The sequence below is a fragment of the Carassius gibelio genome, chromosome B10, assembly GCF_023724105.1.
Source record: "Carassius gibelio isolate Cgi1373 ecotype wild population from Czech Republic chromosome B10, carGib1.2-hapl.c, whole genome shotgun sequence".
Classification (NCBI taxonomy): domain Eukaryota; kingdom Metazoa; phylum Chordata; class Actinopteri; order Cypriniformes; family Cyprinidae; genus Carassius; species Carassius gibelio.
Window position 1 is genome coordinate 16,809,706 of NC_068405.1, and position 20,973 is coordinate 16,830,678.

Sequence of the window (20,973 nt, forward strand, 5' to 3'; positions counted from 1 at the left end):
TGACATTTAGACAGATGGGCCAGCGGTTAGTATTTTCCTCATGCTATCTTTCTTGCTGTTGCCCCTGGTCAATCAGAAATCCAGTCGGGCTTAAAGAGAGAATTAAGAGGAGGCAAAGATTCAGGTAAATCTGACAGGGTCTGGAGGATCTATGCCTGAATAACTGCACTGGCTGGCCTTGCTACTCTCTGCTTTCATCAGAACTTCAGGCATGTGCTGAAGCGAGCCATTAAAATGTTCAGCGCTCAAGCTGTGGGTATGCACATCACGATTACTTAAGACAAATACAGTCTGAAGGCTATTGAAAAACAGTTACACACATTTTGAAAGCTATTATATCCCTGAAAGCATGACAATCACTACCTGTTAAACAACTGCACATTTAAATAAAACAATACCATTCAAAATACATGAATCATACATACAGCTGTTTTAACCCCTGTAGTGTGCTGGAAATCTTGAAAATGTGTTTTTCCTGGTCAAAAATTACCAGCGTTTAAAAGATACCTGGTATATCTATCATTATGCTGTACTATCACAACAACTTGGATTCATTCTTTTTGTCTTCATTCAATTTGAACAGGTTTTTATATGTTTTTGCCATGGTTAAATGCAGCATTGAGTGTGTTTACATGCACGTTCTTAAGCCGATTATACTTAAGTCAAAAATGCACTTGGTCATGTAAATGGGGTAACCTGTTTTCTTTTATCGGAGTAAGATCATAAACGGCGTAAGCATAAACCAGTCGCAACAGGTAGGTTTTTGCCTCTTACTCCGATTTCACATGGCATGTAAACGCAATAACCCACTTTCTGTCTGCTTATCGAAGTGCACATGTGTGATATGTGACAGGAAGGCATCATTAGTGCAGATTTAAGCTCACCTAGAAGAGCAAATGTTTTGAGTAAAGAAATTAGGAAATATATAAAAAAGCTGACTTTTTCATGACTCAGAAAATGATAAAAATGTGTTCTCATCTCATCCAGCATGAGTAGAAGTGGTTCAGTCACAATGCTGCATTTATAACCGCATGAGAGAACAATATACGAGCTGTAAGTTTCCCAACATGTTGCAAGTTGACATGTTGCATGATTAATTTAAATCACAACTGACAAATGTATCTTATACTCATACATAAGCTGATATTTGTGAGTTATCAGCTTACTGCTGTGCCAGTAAACATGCTCATTGATCTAGCTTTAAGGACCTGTTATTGAGTGAAAACAGCATGTTTTGAGGATAATTTTGGTCATGTTCTCTGAAAGACTGAGAGGAATAAACTTTAACCTGTTAGCCAGCACCCCCCATTATGGGACTCACAAGCTGAAAGTGCTCTACTTAAATTAAAATTGTAACAGTTTCCTACTTCAGTGTGTTACAAACATAAAGTTGGTGTCTTTGGAAAGAAGACCCTTTGGGCTTTACTTTTTATCAACCAGATTTGATACTGCTCAAAAATATTAAAAGTTATAGACACTGAAGTGCCTTTTTTTTTTTTCTTACCACACTTCAACATATTTGATATAAAATTCACACTTATTTGATATAAAAATACATTAAATCAGTCCTGGAGCAATCTAGATATGTCTCATGAGTTTCTATTTCAAATCTGAATAAGATTCCATGAAAAATGAAACTCCTGCAAATATTTTTATGAGACTATGTCTAGACTCCCCACCCCCCAAATATACAAAACATATTTACCATCTGTATTGAAGGCTTCTAAAAACTATTTAGTCATTAAACATACCACTGCATAGTTTTTTTTTTTCCATTATAAAACACTAGACAGAAACTTAGACATCATATAAGTGATTTATTTGAGCACTAGAAAATAAAATAAGAATAATTTGAGTAAGAAAAATAAGAATAAGAAAAATTTAAAAAAGATTTAACTTTGTTTGCCATTACCGAAATCCTGAGATTGCTAGAAATGCAGCATTTACAATGAATTACGATGCAAATAAGTGCTGATGGCCACTTATACAGATTGTAATAACACAAATGCGTCATAAAGTAAATAATCCACTCTCTCTATTCATATAGATGTGTTCACTTTGATAATCATGATTATACACTAATAGCGAGCTGATTTGTGCTGATTTGCACTCAGACGGATGGTAATCATGCAGATACATTTACATTCAACAAAAAAAAAAATCTTTTGATGGGTCTTCTCATTCTGTTTGTGACATTGTATGCTGAAAACCAGTCTTTATAAGCTTTCCATTGGAAAAACAGTGATCTGTCGTCGATGCTTGAGGCTTAGCTCTTTATAATGATATATAGTTTGTCAAGATTAATTTTGTCCTGTTTCAATTTTATCTATTCGTAAACACTGCCACGTGTGAGGACGCGGGCGTTCTGGTGCAGGTTAAAAGGTTTTAAAATCTTCCAAAAAGAAATACAATATTAGTACTAATTTAAAGATAACAAGTTGCTAAAAGCACTGAATCCAACATTTGGTAATAAAATAAAACAAAACAAGAAATTTGTAATTCATTTTTTGTAGGTCAGTCATTTTTGACCATGAACACCACAAGTGTAAAATCCCATATAAATCTCATATAAAATCCCAAGTACAAAAATTATCAAAATATTTTGGGAAGTTTTAGTCTAATGTGATAACATTAACTACAATTGTCCCCAGGTCAAAATGACCAGAACACAAAATGAGGTTTAAACATTACATTGTGGTTGCCAAACCAAATTATAAATCCAATGAAATGTATATTTCTTTATTCAGTTCTTACCTAATCCTTAACAAGGTGTGTACATAAGTACAGTACACAATGTAATTTCAATATGGAGTATATATAACTCTTTTCACAGTGAGAGTAAAGCTGCATTTCTACTTCCAGGATAAATACGGCTTCAAATATTGCAAAAATATCAAAAAGGTAAGAAAAAAAGGCACCCTTCACATTCATATTACCATAATCTATGTATGCAGGAAATGCTTTATCACTGTGCATTACATAAAGCATGCACAGAAGCAAAAAATAGACAGGCCAAACTGGGGAAAGTCAGCAAAACTTTGAATACAAACTGTGACTACAAATGTAGACTATTAAATCAATACGAAAGAAGGCCAATTTAAGGCTTTTTACTTTCAGGGGATTGCATCAGAAATATCAGACAGTATATTTAAGACATAATCAAAGTGTGAATGCTTTTAATGTCCCTAAAGGCAAAGCAAGCCTTCAAAAGCATAGCTATTCTCTCAGTCTGTCAATATTGGTCAATGCTAAGCTGCAGGCTTCAGTGCACATCAAAGTGCATCTGCCGTCTTAAAACATGCTTTAGGCACTTACAGTAAACTGTGCAGAGAATGCTTCTGTGATTGTAAAATAAAAAAATAAAAACACGCTCTTTGGCACTCCCAGGTACCATTGCTGCAGTGGTTCCCAAACTAGGAAGTGCGAACCCCGGTGGGGGCAGAGCTATGACGAGGGGGGCGCGCAGCAAGGCTGAGGGATAGTGTACAGTCAGCAGATTATTTTGCAAAAGAAACTTCTGCAGGGTGATGTAGACTATACTGCGTAACATCCCCCTTTATCACGCGGCCATTTGCCAGAGAAGTAAATAATTTAATGCTAAATATTAATTTGACATTCTAATTACCTCAAAATCATGACTCAAAGTACCCGCTTGACATGACAAATCCATGACAGTAAATTGATGCCACATTCTTTTTATGACTAACACCAGCGCTCTGACAAAATCAAAGGACAATTGAATTTGCAATGTTTACTTTGTCATGTCCAGTGTGGTGAAAAGTCAAGAAAATATGAATAGGCATATCTCGCTAGAGATCGACCGATATGGGTTTTTCTATAGCCGATGCCGATGTTTAGAAGTCAGGGTCAGCCGATGGCCAATATGTGCTGCCGATTTTTAGGGCCGATATCTTGAAGATTTCCCCTTCATTTGCATGCTAAAATGTCACACTAATAATAAGTGGATGCAAACCATTTCTAAACGTATCATCATTTATTGAGCACTGACTTGAATCACCTCTCGAATCTTAATTTTGTGCACTGCACTGTATTAAAAGAAAAGATTTATCCAGTTAACCAAAAAAAATGTATTAAATATATAAAACAGGTAATTATATATATAAGTCGATCATTTACATAAAATTTTTAGAGCATTTATCAAGCAGAATTTTACAGGTTTGTTGGAACATAAATGTAAACTTAAATATACATTTAAATAAATACAATTTTATAAATAAAAATCAATTAAACTGAAAAATATTTAAAATATATATATATATACATTTCTGTCTAGTTTACAAAAAAAAAAAAAATAATAATAATAATAATAGTTTAACATTCAGATACATTGTGAATATGGAAACATTTGGATATGTGCAGAATGAAACGCGAGCAATAACCTCCAAATAAATAGTCAAACCCGCACTCGCTCGTCCTTGTATGTAACGATCTGCACTGTAAATAGGCCTAGCCGAACGCAAAAATTCGAAATCGAACATTTTGCAGAGCAGGATCAAATAAAATACTTGCATAAAATGTTTGATGTGAAAAAGGCAGTTCATTGACTGCGCAGTATTATTTTTGCAATCAAGGTAATGTCTGAGAGGGTGCATGTTCATAAGAAAATCATGGGAAAAAAAATGTTTCCTCAAAAATACAAAAGCAGAACAACTGTTTTCAGCATTAAAATAAACAGAAATGTTTCTTGAGCAGCAAATCAGCATATCTGAATAATTTATGAGGGATCATGTGAGACTGAAGACTGAAGTAATGTTGCTGAAAATTCAACTTTGATCTCAAGAATACATTATATTAAACATTCAAATAGATATTTTAAATCGACACATTTCACAATATTACAGTGTTAACTGTATTTATTATAAATAAATGCATCTTTGGTTAGCATAAGAGACTTTCTAAAATAAAAAAGGAGGGGGAGGAGGTAGGAGGGGGGCTTGAAATTATTTTTCTCTTCAAAAGGGGGGCCTGGCAGAAAACGTTTGGGAACCAATGCTGAGAGTCATTTCTAATGTGAAGTGTAATGAGACCTTCAGTAATAAAGGAATGGAAGAGTAATATAATCTTTGTTGCTACATTTGCAAATCACCATTTAACACGACCACGTTAAAAGCTAAGTAGAAAAAATCTTGTACTGCACTCATTCTATCCACTTGCACTAATGCCGTAAATAAATCAAACCAAGTGATACTACATGATTATTGTGAAAATGACACTGGCGTGCTTTTGTTGCAAGTGACAAAATCTAAAAGGAGTTTGGTAAACTCCGTGACTTCAGCTTATCTCACACATTACAAAAACATGACTGCAAAGCATCAGATTTCAGAATACCTGCTGCAACAGAACATTCCGAATCATCTGAAAGACGTGCAGAGACATCAAATCTGTCACAATGCAGAACATCATTCATAAAAGAGAATACAGGAGAAAGACATGTTAGATGTTTGTTGTTTTATTGAAGCAAGTTTAATCTTGTCATATCTTCTGAAAAACTGCAAAAGCATTCAAATTTGACTTTCTCTGCAATAACTGAACACACTGAATCACAGTTACTGGACCATCAGTTCCTGAGAGGGAGCAAAGCAAATCACAGATGATATCTGTAAGGTTGTGATTTATATAAATCTGCAAAAAATAAACCAGACCAGCGACCTCACAAGCAAATCCTAATGTAACAGGAGTTCATAGAGCTACACCTGCTTCCAATTCACAGTAAATCAGGACAGACTAAAAATAATATAGCAGAATATATCAAATTATACTTTTTTGAGCAAGTTTTAGTAAGGCCTTTAAGTATAGTTCCAACACACCCCCACCCCACCCCCCAATTAAAGATTTTCTAGAAAAATCATGTTTTGAATGTGTGTCAAATTAGAGTATTAAATAAGATACATTAGGCTTATGAGGATCTCTCAGTCATCATTGCATGGCACTACTTAATTGATTTGATTATTAAACTAAGCATTTATATATCATCTAAGACATATTATAGAACAATATAGTGACAACTGATATTTATATGCATTTTATGTACTGTAAGCAGTCTGGTATATACATAAAAAGCTATTAGTATTATATTTTTTTGGCCATATAAATATCAACAACTTCAAAAAACTATTATTATTATTTTTTCATTTTTCACTTCAAGTGTAAGCTCCGTATTCTCACTATATCACACTATAAGAGCCATAAAAGCCAGAAGTATGAAATATGAATGATACTTTTTTTTGTCTTTTTTTTTGTCTAAAGGTTCAATGGACTGAATATTGCCAAGCTTGCGCTGTTTGGTGGGGGAAAGACCAATCTATCAATACAGATCTTCACTGTCCCTGAAACCTTAGAGAATGAACCTTCTTTGGTATAAAAAATTTATGTCTGAATAGGAAAGATCTTCATGTCCATACCAAACCTTTGGAAAATGCAGAATTCCTATTAAGACTTCATAATATGTTTAACTATATGACCATGATACTGCAGTATCATTATTTGTGCATTAATTTATTCATGAAATTATTATTAGAAAAATTGAGTGATGTTAACAATCTGTGAAAGTGAATATAAAAAAAAAAGAATCTTCAGATAAAAATTCCCCAGAGAACGAATGCTTTGAACTGAGTCTTTCGGTAAAACTGCTTATTGGTCCTGTTAAGTAATAACCAAGAGAAGAGTTCAGAGCATTAGTGTGCAAATCAGTAGAAGCATCACGTTAAACATGAACCCATAAGACAGTGACCTGTGGAGCATTACAAAGAGAGTATGTCCTGCCCTTGCTCCTGTGCTAATTTTATAAGATGAGCACCGCAAGGCAGACAAATGAAAGCTGTACACTCCACGAAGAATAACATCAATGACCGCTCACATCCCATGAATATAGAGTCCCTTAAAAGAACGCTCCCTAAAATACATAATTTAACAGAGTGCATCATCACATCACTTATTGATTATCCCTATATTATCTCTATAAGCTGTATGAATACATCTATGATGGTAGTGAATTCCGATTGCTAAGGTTTTTGTTTAAGCCATTTGATATAGAGTTTAAATATATATATATATATATATATATATATATATATATATATATATATATATATATATATATATATATATATTACAGTAATATCTATTCTTTCCATGTAGCATTTTACATAGGGAATGAAAAGTATGTCTGGTGTATTATTATAAAAATAATTGTGCTTTTAAAGGTTCTTCAAGTGATCCCATACAAGAACCATTTCTTTAAAGAACCATCTCTTTCTTACCTTTTTTGTAATCCGAAGAACCTTCTTTCAGCACATAGAACCTTGTGTGAAAAAGATAGATTCTTCAGATTCTAAAGGTTCTTGAAACCATTTAGACAAAAAGGTTATTCTATGATATTGTGAAGCACCTTTTTTAGTGTAGCCTTATATTTGTATGGATCTAATTAGCAAGAAATCATTTAAATGTGTTTTTAAGACACAAATATCCATGCAAGTTTTACTGCCTATGGGATTCCAGTACGGTTTTGATAAAACCATTCTTTCTCTGCATATCTGCCTCATCCAAAGATTCATGCCTGGAAAAATATGAATATATATCATGCCTCAAATCTCCAAGTGGGTGGACTTGGAATAGAATAGGGTGGAATATAAGCAGTACTTGCTTATTTCACACTGCCTAATGCAATTGCATGATTCAACTGTGGGCTAGAGACAGAACTACAATCCCCAGAATGCAGTGCAGCAGGAATAAATCATGCAAAAATATTGCTTTTTTATTGCAATATTTACACTTGTTTTAATGGAATCTATATCTCTAATATCTGATTGTTGAGTCTCACAGCCATAGTAATTTAAGCACTGGATGTACAAAAGAGTTAGTTCACCAAAAATAGCTCACTAAAAACTTACCCTCATGCCGCATCAAACCTTTCTGACTTACTTTGTTCTGCAAAACACCAAATAAGAAATTCTGAGGAGTGTCTCAGCATTTTATCACCCTTGCAATTAAAATCAATGTTGCTTTAGACCTCACATTAATTTTTTGGACAGAATCTGTTGTGCAGGTTGGAAAGTCATGGTTGAGTAAATGATGACAGAATTTTTATTCTAGGGTGAACTAGTCCTTGAAACACCCTGCAAACTGAATCAGAGTTCAAGTGCCATTATGAAGAGTATTTGTCCACGAAATTACTGACCCAGGCAAATATTACATGAAAGTACCGACAAAAAAGCATCATTAACAAACAAAATAAAAATATTTGCACTGTGACATTCATTTCTTGCACACTGTAATATACCACAATCATATCAAAGTTTTCCTGTTTGAAACAATAATATAATTTGAAAGCATATAAATAATATTATATATTATATACATGCATATCTATACATGACCCTTATACAGCCTCCTCCCTGGTTCATAAGTTAAGCTGACTTGAAGTGATTTGTTGAGTTATATAAGAGCGAAGCCATACCACAATACGAACAGACAGCCAAATTACAGTTTGAGATAATACAAGCTAACTGTGTGAAAAGAGTGTCGTGTTTCTGCTAGAAACACTATGCTGAGATCCCTAGCGCTGTAATGTTGATAAGGGAGATCACCATTGTGAGAAGCTTTCAACCATCGGTCACTCTGACAGTCGGGTCAGGGGGCGTCCACTTAAGACTTCATCATCCTGCCTGCTTCAGAGAAGGACCCTCAGTTCAATTAATAACATGTTGTAGTGCTTTGTTTTCTGCTTTTTGATTTCCACCAGTGGTGCTGGTACTTGTTCAAGGCCTGAAGAGATCTGCGTTCAGTATTTTACAGCAGTTATAGGAACATAAAAAGGATAATAAATAGACAATTTTCTTTAAGTCATTAAATAATTTTTGCCTCTTTGTGACATTTCTTGTGCGCGCTGGGTGCTTGTAACTCTAATTTAATCAAGCCAGCAGTTTAATAAACTGAATAAGATAGGACAAACAATTAAGTTTCTCTGTTAGCCTAACACCTCAGGTTATGATCAATGAGTTTACTAATAAGAGTGATATTGAATTCCTGAGTTAGGACGCTCTGACTGACAGCTCTTTTTCGGCTGTTTTAATAAAGTGCAAACAAATAACTCCTACACTGGCATTAGCATTATTTCTGCGGCCATAAAAGTGTTTCCTGAGGGATGAACATAATTGGTTGTTTATAAATAAAAGCTAGAAATACCATTAAATGGTTGTGATGTGTCACTGGAGAGATCAGAGTAAACAACCTGTTTTTATTGCACATATTCCGCTTCGTGACAACACATGGATATTGGAAACCACATGAAATTAACTGATAAAGTAGACTATCCATCGTTGTGCTTAAATCAACCTGCAATTACTTTGCGGTCGCAATAAACATTTACAACAGAAGATTTGGTTTAAGCTTCCCCAAATGTGCTCATATCCTTTCTAACTGTGGAGAAAGGAAGTATATAGTAAAGATTTACCGGATCAAAAACACAACAAAAGTAATATTAAGAAATTTTATAGACAGAGAGGTATTCCAATAATTTATAGACCTCAAGATGATGTCAATCAACCTACCGCGGCTTATGTATTTTTAAAACCCCATCAAAATGCAACACTTTACAGCTTCACACTACATCGATAAGTCAGATGTTTCTTTTTTTCAGTGCTTTAAGGTCCAAATCAAAAACGTGACAACCTTTCACATGCAGTTAGAGTGAATGGGCTCTGCCACAATGCTGTGCATTTTTCCCTCAAAAACACAAGAGGAAAAATGCTGCCTTAGAAATGTCTTGATTTGTTTTTTTGTTTTCAGGTAGAAACCATGGCTTCTGGCTTGGCTAAAATCTGACACCGTTCATTTGCTTTGGCTGAGCTGAAATGGCTTTTCTTTGGGGGATAGATAAATCACCGCACATCTCCAGGTGTGCACAGGCACACCGCAGCAGTCACCATTTAGATCGGCGCTACAGAGTCCTCTGCCGTCAGTGTGACAGTGTTTGTGACAGCTTATCTCAACAGCTCTCCATTATGTGTAAGCTGCGCTCATGATCAAAAGTAAAATACATGACATGACTGACGGGGATCAATACAAAAATTCTCCAGATGTCCTTAATGTTCCTTTCCAACTGATTTCACCTTTTTGCTGATTTCTGTATTGTGGCACCAATGAACTTGCAAGATATAACGTTGCTATGGAAATGCATTAATTTCCATTTGTTTTGTGTCCTCAAAGTCAAGGAGATGGGTTGCTTTCAGATAAATGCAATTGTGAGTCAAGCTGATTTAACTGACATCTGCAGGAGTCTATAGATTCAACAGTGGATGAACCAAAACTAACAGTGCTACATAACTGAGAAAATCTAAGTTTATTTGAATGGCTAAATTAAGAGAGAGGGAGGGGGAAAGCAGCACTCTGGGCTGACAGATGGTATGACACATTTAATTCTCAAGTGGAAGGACTTCAAGTGGAAAAAAGGACTAAGAAATGAGGTCCAGAGATTCTCTGGTGTCTGCGAGACATGAGTGCAACACAGTTCACCGATCAGAAAGTCAAAAGTCAACACTTGCATTTCATTCTTTCCATTAATGCTGATTTGTTTGATTTGTGCAATTTGGATCCTGGTTGCATTCACCGTGGCAAGCATATGATTTTACATTCAAGCATGTAAAATCTAATTCAAATTATGTTGCAAGTTTGGAGTGTTGAGAATATGAAAACAGAATTTAATTATTTAATAATTTCTCTTTAAATCAGCAACACATTATAGTAACTTCTGACAAATATTTGGCTTGTTTATTATGAACAGCTGACAGTGATTCAGATGTTTATGCAAGTAGGAGTAACAACAATATCCTATTATTAACTATCAACTATTATCCACTAACAACTGTTCAATTTCAGGTTTTGTTCACTCAGGAACATGATAATTGTTTTTATTTTTATTTATTTTTTTATTATCAACCGATTAATTAATGTTATTTAGAGAAATCACTAGTGTTTTTGGAGGTCAGCCCAATGCCAAACATTTTAGCCATCATGACTAAAATAATAAATGAACAAACGCTTCGTAATCAGATACATGCACATACAGACCAGAATCAAATAAGGCACTTAAGGCTGTGTGTATGACATCTGTAATTTATAATACAGGCTCTGACAAAATGTTCATTGCTTCAGTCATTAAAATATTGCAAATTTTAAAAACAGTTTGAATGATAAAGTCAATATCCCATTCATACAAAAGAAGGAATCAGTGTTTGTGCATGAATCTACATACTATAGTGAATATATTAATATATACACAATATAACATCTAAAGGGCCTTATTTGCTACACACACTCCTGTGGTCCTGTGTCGGCCTGTGTGTGTGTTTGCGTGTGTGTGTGTGTATGTGTGTGTGTGTGTGGGTGGTTGTGTGAGTGAGTGGGTGTAAAGTATTGGGCACAATATACACAAATTCAAAATTCTGTAAGAGAACAACTAAATCTCAGCTTTAATAGAATGAAGTTCTCCACTATATTTACTTTTTCTATCTGTGTCTGTAAATCTATCTGTCTGTGTGTCTGTCTGTGTGTCTGTCTGTCTATCTATCTATCTATCTATCTATCTATCTATCTATCTATCTATCTATCTATCTGTCTGTCTGTCTGTCTGTCTATCTATCTATCTATCTATCTATCTATCTATCTTTCTATCTTTCTATCTATCTATCTATCTATCTATCTGTCTATCTGTTTATTCATCCATCCATACATCCACAAATGGATGTACACAAACACAAAAAAACAATCATTCTGCACATAAATGTCTCTTTATTCAAAAATAGATTTTTTTTCTTCATGCATTTAAACTCCATTATAAGGGTTTACACAGATCGATGGATTGTTGCTGTCCTCAGCAGTTTTGTGCCAGACAAAAATGACATTCTTTTAGACAGAGTTTCTGGAGCCAAGCGTCAAAGGACAAGCACAGGCCACTGTCTCTTGCTACACAAAACGTCCCCCGCTGCGTCTGGTACCACACGCAGGGCAAAAGCGAAATGAAAGAGGCATACTTTACTCTCATTCCCCTTACAGGAAAACCGACTGCCTTGTTACCCACATTTATATAACTTCACGGAATAACCATTAGAGGAAAAGTAAGAAAACAATGATGCTACTGTAAGTGCATGTGGGCGTCCACAAACGAGAGTGTATAGGCTATGTGTGTGAGTGACTGAGTAAGAGGGAATGGGAAAGCAAGCAAAAGCGAGATGGGAGATGAAGAATGACTGAAAGAGAGGAAACAGGGAATCGAGTCAAACTTAAATTTGATTTGTTGATGAACTACTTATCTAAAGCTGATTACATAGACCAGACTGCATGCTGATTGCATTATAAAACGATTGTATCTCACCACGGATTCCCAAAACAACTCCAGCAGAAAAGCAGCCAGATTAGGCTAATAATAATAATATTTATAGTTCAAGAAAAAAAGTTAACTAATTAAAATGTGTTTATTACTAACGAAAATTATTAAATAACGAAATAACACCTAGCCTATTAATTAGCTACATAAATAAACATTCTGCAAAACATGTCAAATGAAAAGGTAGGCTACATAAAACGTATAGGTTACAGACTACATACATAAATACACACACACACTTATCATAATGTAAATAATATAATCGTAGACTTACTTCAAGACAGCACTGTCTCCTTGTCTGACAGTGATGTTGTCCTTTAAATAAGAATCTCCGCTTCTCGCTGGCACTCCTGCGGGCACAAGGAACAGCAGTCTTAGAGCCACAACAACCAGGCATTTCCACTGCAGCTCAAAATAACCAGTTAAGCCCATTTTTTCCGTTAGAAAACTCAGAAACTTCCGTCCGCAAAAAGAAGCGTGGAACCGAAAGAGCGTAAATGTGATTCCCCTCGGAACGCAGCGTTCACTTCGTATTCCGTCCTCTAAATATCCCCAAAAGTATTAGTTTTACTCAGTGTTACTGACAGGAAATCCTTCAAAACGCTCGTAAATATTCCTTGAAAGTTTTCAACAGTCGGGTGAAACGTTTTTTTCACGCGTTTTCAGACACACTGAGGTGCTGTACCGAGTCTTCAGAGGCAGCACATATGTTGCTCGCGCTCTCCGAGGGATGCGCGCGCTCTAGATGCTTCGTTCTGTGCCTCGTCGTCTTCAAATTCACTTTAATTAGACCCGTACAAACTGAACGCGACTGCGAGATGATGTTCAGTGCGTGAACACCTCCGGGGGTGCTGAAACGGGCTGGCTGTGTGTGGAAAGAAGCTGAAATACTCCTGGAGACAGAGAGAACGCGCTCGGTGGTGCTCTTGTGCACAGATAGGTGAAGAAACCAGTGTTGCCAACTTCTTTCAATGGAAAGTAGCTAAACCCTGCCTGAAAAGTCGCTAAATGTCGCTAGATGACGTCATATGCTAATTAGCATATTCATGACGTAAGTGCGTCATATTATCTTGCCCTTTCTATGCTCACGTACTGCGTTTTAAGGCAGCCAAAATTCTCAATAAAAGTTTTTTATTATTATATTTTAATGTTTCTGTTGTCCGACAACGGAATTAATATTATAATGACTGAAACGCGGTCCATTAAGAATACATAACCAGCTCTCAAAGATGTTAATCTCTGCACTAAAATCCTATTCACGACATTGTCTAATGAAATCACATACACATAAGATTAAGATAATGATTGTACTGTGATTTCGGCAAAATTTTTATGTAAAATAGAGTTAGAAGCAACAGAATATATTTTTTTAACTGAAAGTGCTGCTTCTCTCTGCTCGCTGAACATAGCAGAAGCAGATGCAGAGAGAGAGAGGCGTGTGCGCACGCTGGGAGAGAGAGAGAGCGAGAGAGAGAGAGCTCGTGCGGCAGTACCGGAGAGTCTCAGAGACTAAATAAGGTCTGTCAAAAAAAGTCGCCAGATTTGTCGCTAGTCGCTTTTTTGGAAAAAAGTCGCTATGGGGGTCTGAAAAGTCGCTAAATCTAGCGACAAAGTCGCTAAGTTGGCAACACTGGAAGAAACTGACTACCCGTCAGATCCTCTGTCTCTCTAACTAGGGCTGAACTCTGGGTGAACGCATGCGGAGAAGACATTATACACCCGCTGAGGTCACCATAGAGAATGGGGGGAATATTTACTCCAAACACATTCAGATAAATAATACATTTATTGTGGACAACTGGGCAATTCTATCTATCTATCTATCTATCTATCTATCTATCTATCTAATACCATCTTTAGATGTTTTTTTTTTCTTTCCTGCCGATTAGTAATGCATACTAAACCTAAACAATATGTGATTATGAAATTAGACTTGTGGAATCATCTTGTGGATCATTTTCAGCAACATTTAATCATTAAAGTGATCATTTTTAGCCTTGCATGAAATATAATCCATGATTAGGAGATTAGAGTGAGCAGAATCCAAACATTTTATGTGGTGTGGAATTTATTTCAGATTATCATTCTCATATCCATATACCACAGTCTTCAGATAATCCTTAATTAATCACCGCACTTAAACTAGTTCATGTTTACACTGATGCTAGATTCACTGCAGCAAAAGAAATACAGAAGATAAAGGTTTAGATAGGGGGATTATTGATTGGATTGTTACTTTAGCATTTTACCAGAGATCATTACATTAAATGATGATGAACATGCCATGTGGAAGTATTGCATAAGATAAGGTTTAATTAAAAAAATATACATCTTCCTTATATGCAACCTGGTACTTGAGAAACTGATTTGATTCAAGTGTTTTTTAATTAAAACCTGACTGAGCTAAGCAAATTGTATATCTGTTTAGCTAATTAGAAGTGTGAATCCACGCTTCAGTGTAATTCAGTCGAAAATAATACCCTTGATTTGATCATAATTCTGGGAGAAGGGAAAACAACAGACGTCTTCTGATCCTTAACATCTGAACCGACTGATTTAGCAGAAATCTGGAAAACCCAACCATTCGACCATTGGTACCACCGCTGTGGACACAATGAGCCAATTATCTTTCTTTGTTTAATTGTTTTTCTGTATTTCTGGAGGAAGCTCAGCTGTGTTCAATCCCAGAACTCTGGGTGGGCAGATAATAGAATGTTTCATCTCACTGTTTTTGTTGTGGATCAGTCACGATGGTTCACATCTTTTTTATGAATGTATCTATAGTTAGCATTTCAATTCAGGTCAGTTGATGATCTTGTGTTGAAATGGGTCAACAAGTAAATGCTCAGATATGGATCATCAAGATTCCCAAATTAAATGTATGCTTTGCTCTGTAAGCAAAAGGTATTCCATAAACCTGCACAGGGTGTATTTCTACACACAGGCAGTTCACATTGCTCAGTGAACGCCACTAATATAAACAGACATAAAGATCACCATGAAGGAACGCAATCAGAAAGAAGCCACAGAAAGAAAACAATACATGTGAATCTACTGTCGTCTTGCAGAGACAGATATGGCACGAAGCGGGTCACACTGGCTGTTTGTGATATAACTACAGTCACTTCTGATTAACTGCTGTCTGCCTTGTGCCACAGTTCTGATAGTTGCGGAGGCTGCAGTTACGTAGAATTACCTATCCATCTCTGTTTAACCAGCTATCTATCTGTCAATCCAAATTACTGACCTTTTTTTTTCATCCATGCCAAAATGGCCACAAACCACTGTAAATCATAACGCAGTGTAGCAAACTGCCACATTAATACACAATATATGGTAACAGATGTGTGTTTAGTTAATTTTATATTTTTGCTTAAAATTCTAACCCAATCAGAGTTGAAACTACTTTATGCATTTTAAAATAAAGAGATAGTGCCCATCCAATTTTCAGAAGACTTGGTTCCGGAAGTATTTTTCCCATTTCATTTTTCCATAGGGATTTAAAAAAATTCTTATGTTATGCATAAAATGTTTATCTGAAGCTAAAATGTATATTAAAATCTGACAAAAAGAGAAGGTACAAAACTATGTGCTTTAGTGAGGAAAAGATGGGAGTGGGTGGAGCTAAAGAACTATTTCCAAGGGCTTTGCTCACTGCAACTCTGATTGGTGGAATTTTCTATACAGAATTATGGGTACTGTAGGTTTTAACAACGAATTCTGATATTAAACACAATTATTTATTCACAACAGGTTTGTCTTTAAGGTTTATTAGTTATTGTTTAAAAAAAAAGTTTCTTTATGGAGAATATTAATTTAGTTTTTACAATCAGAATCCTCTATTTTTTATGTCAATCAAACTGATATATATAGTAGCAAGTCACTATGAATCTTGTAACTGTGACTTGTAAGTTGCTATTAAATCACAGTGCTATGTGAAAATGTAATTATTTCAAACTATATTAGTGTGGTATGACACCTCGAGTCTAAATGCACTCTGGCATATCATATCTTGCTCATTATCTCTTAATTTCTTATCAAATGGCAAGATACTTACATATGTGCACTGCAAATGTCTTCATTTAACCTCAAGGTCAAAAGCAATTTGGGCCAGAAAACTAGGACATTAGCATACCATTTCGACGACTAGATCTCTGGCAACTGCAGATTTTGCGATCCTGCCAGAATCAGTAAGTGTGTTAGTGTAGGCTGCCACTGTATTCAAAGTAAAGACATTTCGCTTTAGCTTTTCAATCAAAAATGTTACTCCAGTTGAGCCATTCTTGGTAGATAACATTAATTCAGCTAGATGCATTGGGATGAGAGCTAAAATCACTTCAGTTTGAGGAAAGCTATGTTGAAAATGTCAATTATCATTCCGCATGGTTATGCAAATTATGTTGAGAGACGACAAGTTAATACAGCTGATATAGCTGGAAATATCTGACGCTCAATCTGCGTTTGACATTCAGAGTCACTCAAAACTATTCATGCGCGTTTACTCTCGTACTGTCACCTGATGTTCAATTTCCCTGTCTGCAGTGTCTAGCGTTAAACTATCAATTTGATAAATGCAGACTTGATAAAAAGTGACTTCCGCACATTTGTGTAAGCTTGTCTGTGTATGTTTTCTAATTATTGGTGCCTTAACTTAATTTTTGACATGAGCCAGTATCTGCAGGGAGGGAAAATTTCTCTTTAACTCGCTTTTTAAACAATAGGCCAAATAATGAATGCAACCTGAACAGCTGTTGGAGACACATGGAACTAATTAGCATAGTTTGGCAATATCCAATATCTCTAAAGGACCAGAAAAAGTAGTTTTGCACGCTATTATTAAATTATGTATGTTTGTACGTTGAAAGCACTTCAAATCTGTTACAACATATTAATTACAATATAAATTGTACATTAATGGTGGAGTCTAACTGCATGGTACATTATTACACCAGTAGGGGGCGACAAGTCTTTATAAGTAAGTCATAGACTCATTTATTCATCTGATTGGTTCAAAACACTGATTTAATGAAACTAGGAACAAAACAAGTGACAAGTCTTTAAGAGTGAGTCAGTAAATCACAGTTAACTGATTAATTCAAAACACTGATGTACACAGGGGAAAAAAAACAAGTGACAAGTCCTTATTAGAAGGTTATTTGTTGACTAGCAACATAAACAACACTAACAAAGGTCAGCTCGAACTGGCAAAGATCGAACCTTTAATAATACAGAGGCAAAAGCAGGATGTAATCTTCACATGGCATTTCTTCCATGTTCAGTTTTCTTAAAAAAAAAAAAGAAGAAGAAGAAGAATCCCTTCAAACATATCTGGCTAAAGAATAATCCCCAAGTTGACCTTTCAGGACCAAAACTGAAGCAAAGCTCACAAAATCTATTCATTAGTGTCACAAAGTCTGAGACATGCGACGCAGCCTGATTCTGAACTCCTTGATCCCAGAGTGCACCATTCATGCTCGTCACACTCCACAAGTTTGTCTGTCACCATTCAGACATGGATTTAAAGGGATATGTACTCAAAAATGAATATTCTACCATTTTCTCTTGCTTTCGTATCCTTTCAAACCATTATGTTTTTATTTTCTTCTGTAGAAAATAAAAGATGATGTTAGGCAGAATGTTCATGCTGCTCTTTTCCTTAGAATGAAAGTGAATGGTGACCAAGCTTCATAAGCCATTATAACTATTTCCCAATAGCAATAATTTGGGGTTATTGTATGACTTGAAATACAGTATGTGAATCATATTTTATGCTGTTTTTATTATACACTTTGAAATTTTAGGTGTTTAACCACCCCCTAGTCATCATTCACTTTTAATGTAAATGAAAAAGCCACTTTGACATTCTGCTAAGCATCTTCTTTTTGTGTTCCATGGATAGCGAAATGGGTTTGAAATAACATGAGGGTGAGTAAATGATGAAATAATCCTCTAAGCAAAACACTGAGCCATATTCTATTGAATATTCATCATGGTGTGGAGAAAAACTTCTAAACAGTCATCTTTAGACAACGAGACCGCAGTGACAAGTACATTTGCATGAAGGAACTGCATCATTCACAGTGCACTGGTTTCCTAATACTGTGATTCATTACGAAAGCACTTGAGATGACCCCTCTATAGGCCGCTTGCACTGAAGAGAACCTTATATTTTGAGTCCTCGACATAAGGTTTTGTTTAAAGAATGCGCAACAACGCCATTATCTTCATTCTGGAGAATCTGTTTGAACAGAACGGAGCATCTCTCCCAGAGGAGACTTGCTAACCTTGCAATGAACTGAGAAGGTCTACTCTCCTGTGATAACTTCTGCTAAACTAACAATGAGAGTTGTGTCCTTGGTAATACATTTCACTGAAAGACAAGCAAAAGGTGCTATTGTACAAAATAGTTTGAAGGTTGCTTCTTATCATTTCAAATTACAAAGCAGTGCGAAAACATCAAATCAAAGACTTTACGAAGAGGTTTGATGTATGTTCACAGTTACACTTGATCTAGGATGTTTAATTCCTTTGAATGCATTTCATGCCTAAGCTGTTTTCCTCAAGGCAAGAAACAGATCACACAGATGTTCTGCCGTCATGTCTCTTAGTTCTTAAACATCAAAACGAGTGAGAAATGAACATATTATGGTGATTCTCATTCATTTAGTCTAACTGCTAACTTTTGCAATATAATATTATTATTTATTTTTTTTCATTTTGAGCAATACTGTTGATACCGAAAAGGCAGCATGTGCAGCAAAACAATATCGTCTTGTTTGGTGTTTTGCAAATATTCCCCCCTGAAGTTCCTCCAATTGAGACACAGAATTGTTTGCTGAAATACATAACGAATACCTGTAATATTTCTAGTAACCTGCTGCTTTGAATACCAATGTGAAAAAACAAAAGATAATATTTTCTTTGCTGGCACACCCGTCTCCATCACCAGGCATGGTTTTGTAATAGAAATAAGGCTTTATATAATAAAATTAAATAAATGTGACTAGTTATACATAAAATCTTAAAGAAACAGTTCCCCCCAAAATGAATATGTGTTCACCCAGAGGACATCCAAGATTTAGATAATGAGTTTGTTTCTTCATTAGAACAGATTTGTGGAAATTGGCATTACATCCCTTGCTCACCAATGGATCCTCTGCAGTGAATGGGTGCCGAAGGAATTAGAATCCAAACATCTTATGACAAGTAATCTGCATAACTCCAGTTCATCAATAAACATTGAAGTGAAGTGAAAAGCTGCATGTTTGTAAGAAAAACATCCATCAATGCGATTTAATGTCAAACCATCATTTCTGGCCAAAATACCAGTCCATAATCCATAACACTTCCTCTAGTGGAAAAAGTCCATCACTTTTGTCCTCTCTCATCAAAATGCACAGAAATATTTGTTTAGAACTGTTTTGCATCATTTTAACTAGTAATTTTAACTAGTCAATTTTCTCTCCTGATTCAGGCAAAATGACTCTGGAGAAAGCAGTATTATGGATAGAGAACTAGAGAAGCAATGGTTTTTAGTCAAGTCTTAATGATAGATTTGATACTTATAAACACATATTTTCAGAAATTCAAAAGACTTTCAAAATTAATCACAAAAAAAATGACAAGTGACGTTTAATTAAATGTGAAATTTTTAAACAGACTGAAATAGTATTTTCTTGTAAAATGGACTCCAATAACCTCCCATTTTGTTTACAACTTCGTAAAAGTAATTTTTACTGTATATAAACGTGTTAGGATGGCCCAAAGTTTTAATGGGTTTTAAAGGGACTTCCTTTCCTGCAGGGCTACTGTGCAGTAATGAACTCCTCTGAGCGGTTTCACAAAATGTTAGCAAATTACAGGGCAATTTAAAATGACCTGGTGCCACTATTGCATCCATCCAGCCAGCAGACACATGCATTTCTATTGTTCAAAAACAGCAGCCTCCACTATCACTCACACAGTCTGCTGTAGTCAGTTAGGAATTAATTTGAGTCCTGACCCTGAAGCAACTGGACTGAATATGATGACAAATCTCATACAGGGAGCGGCTCATGGCCTGCACATTTTTTATCTGTCACACAGTTTGCGTCGCCATAGCAGGCATCTATTCACAAGCAAAGTGACTAACAGAATAATAATGGAAGTGTTTGAATGTACATATACAGTAGATGACCCCTCTGATATTTCCAGTCACTTTTGTCTGGCTGTTAAATGACTGTTATAACAAACGCATCTTATAATGACTATTTCTTCTCAAATGCATTATCAAAGGTTTATATAGGATGGCTCAAGTATTTCCCCCTAGAGCCCCATGTGGCGATGCCTACGTGAAGTATTACTCACATTAAACGTCCAAAATTAGTTTATCAATGTTTTATGAGAAGCATTTCACACAGAGGATAAAATATAATGACATTTCAAGTCAAACGATGACCTGCAGATTGCTGCACGTATGCACTGAAAAACAGCCAAATAATTTAAATGTCATATGAACATTGTGAAATATATAACCAATGCAAAATGCTGTTATTAATTCACCTTCTGTTGTTTCTTTGAATCCTTTATTT

General features: G+C 35.5%; 1 protein-coding gene across 3 annotated transcripts in view; it reads right to left on the reverse strand.

Moving 5' to 3' along the window:
* Positions 1-20,973, reverse strand: part of LOC127966166 (opioid-binding protein/cell adhesion molecule) — a 142,656-nt gene that overhangs the window by 66,034 nt on the left and 55,649 nt on the right. For 2 of the 3 annotated variants that reach the window (XM_052566991.1, XM_052566989.1), the window contains exon 1: positions 12,678-14,029. In XM_052566991.1, coding sequence (XP_052422951.1) covers positions 12,678-12,835 — 158 coding nt within the window. In that variant the 5' untranslated portion in view covers positions 12,836-14,029. Of the gene's footprint in view, positions 1-12,677; positions 14,030-20,973 lie in introns of those variants that run through there. The other variant, XM_052566990.1, reaches the window with a different exon arrangement.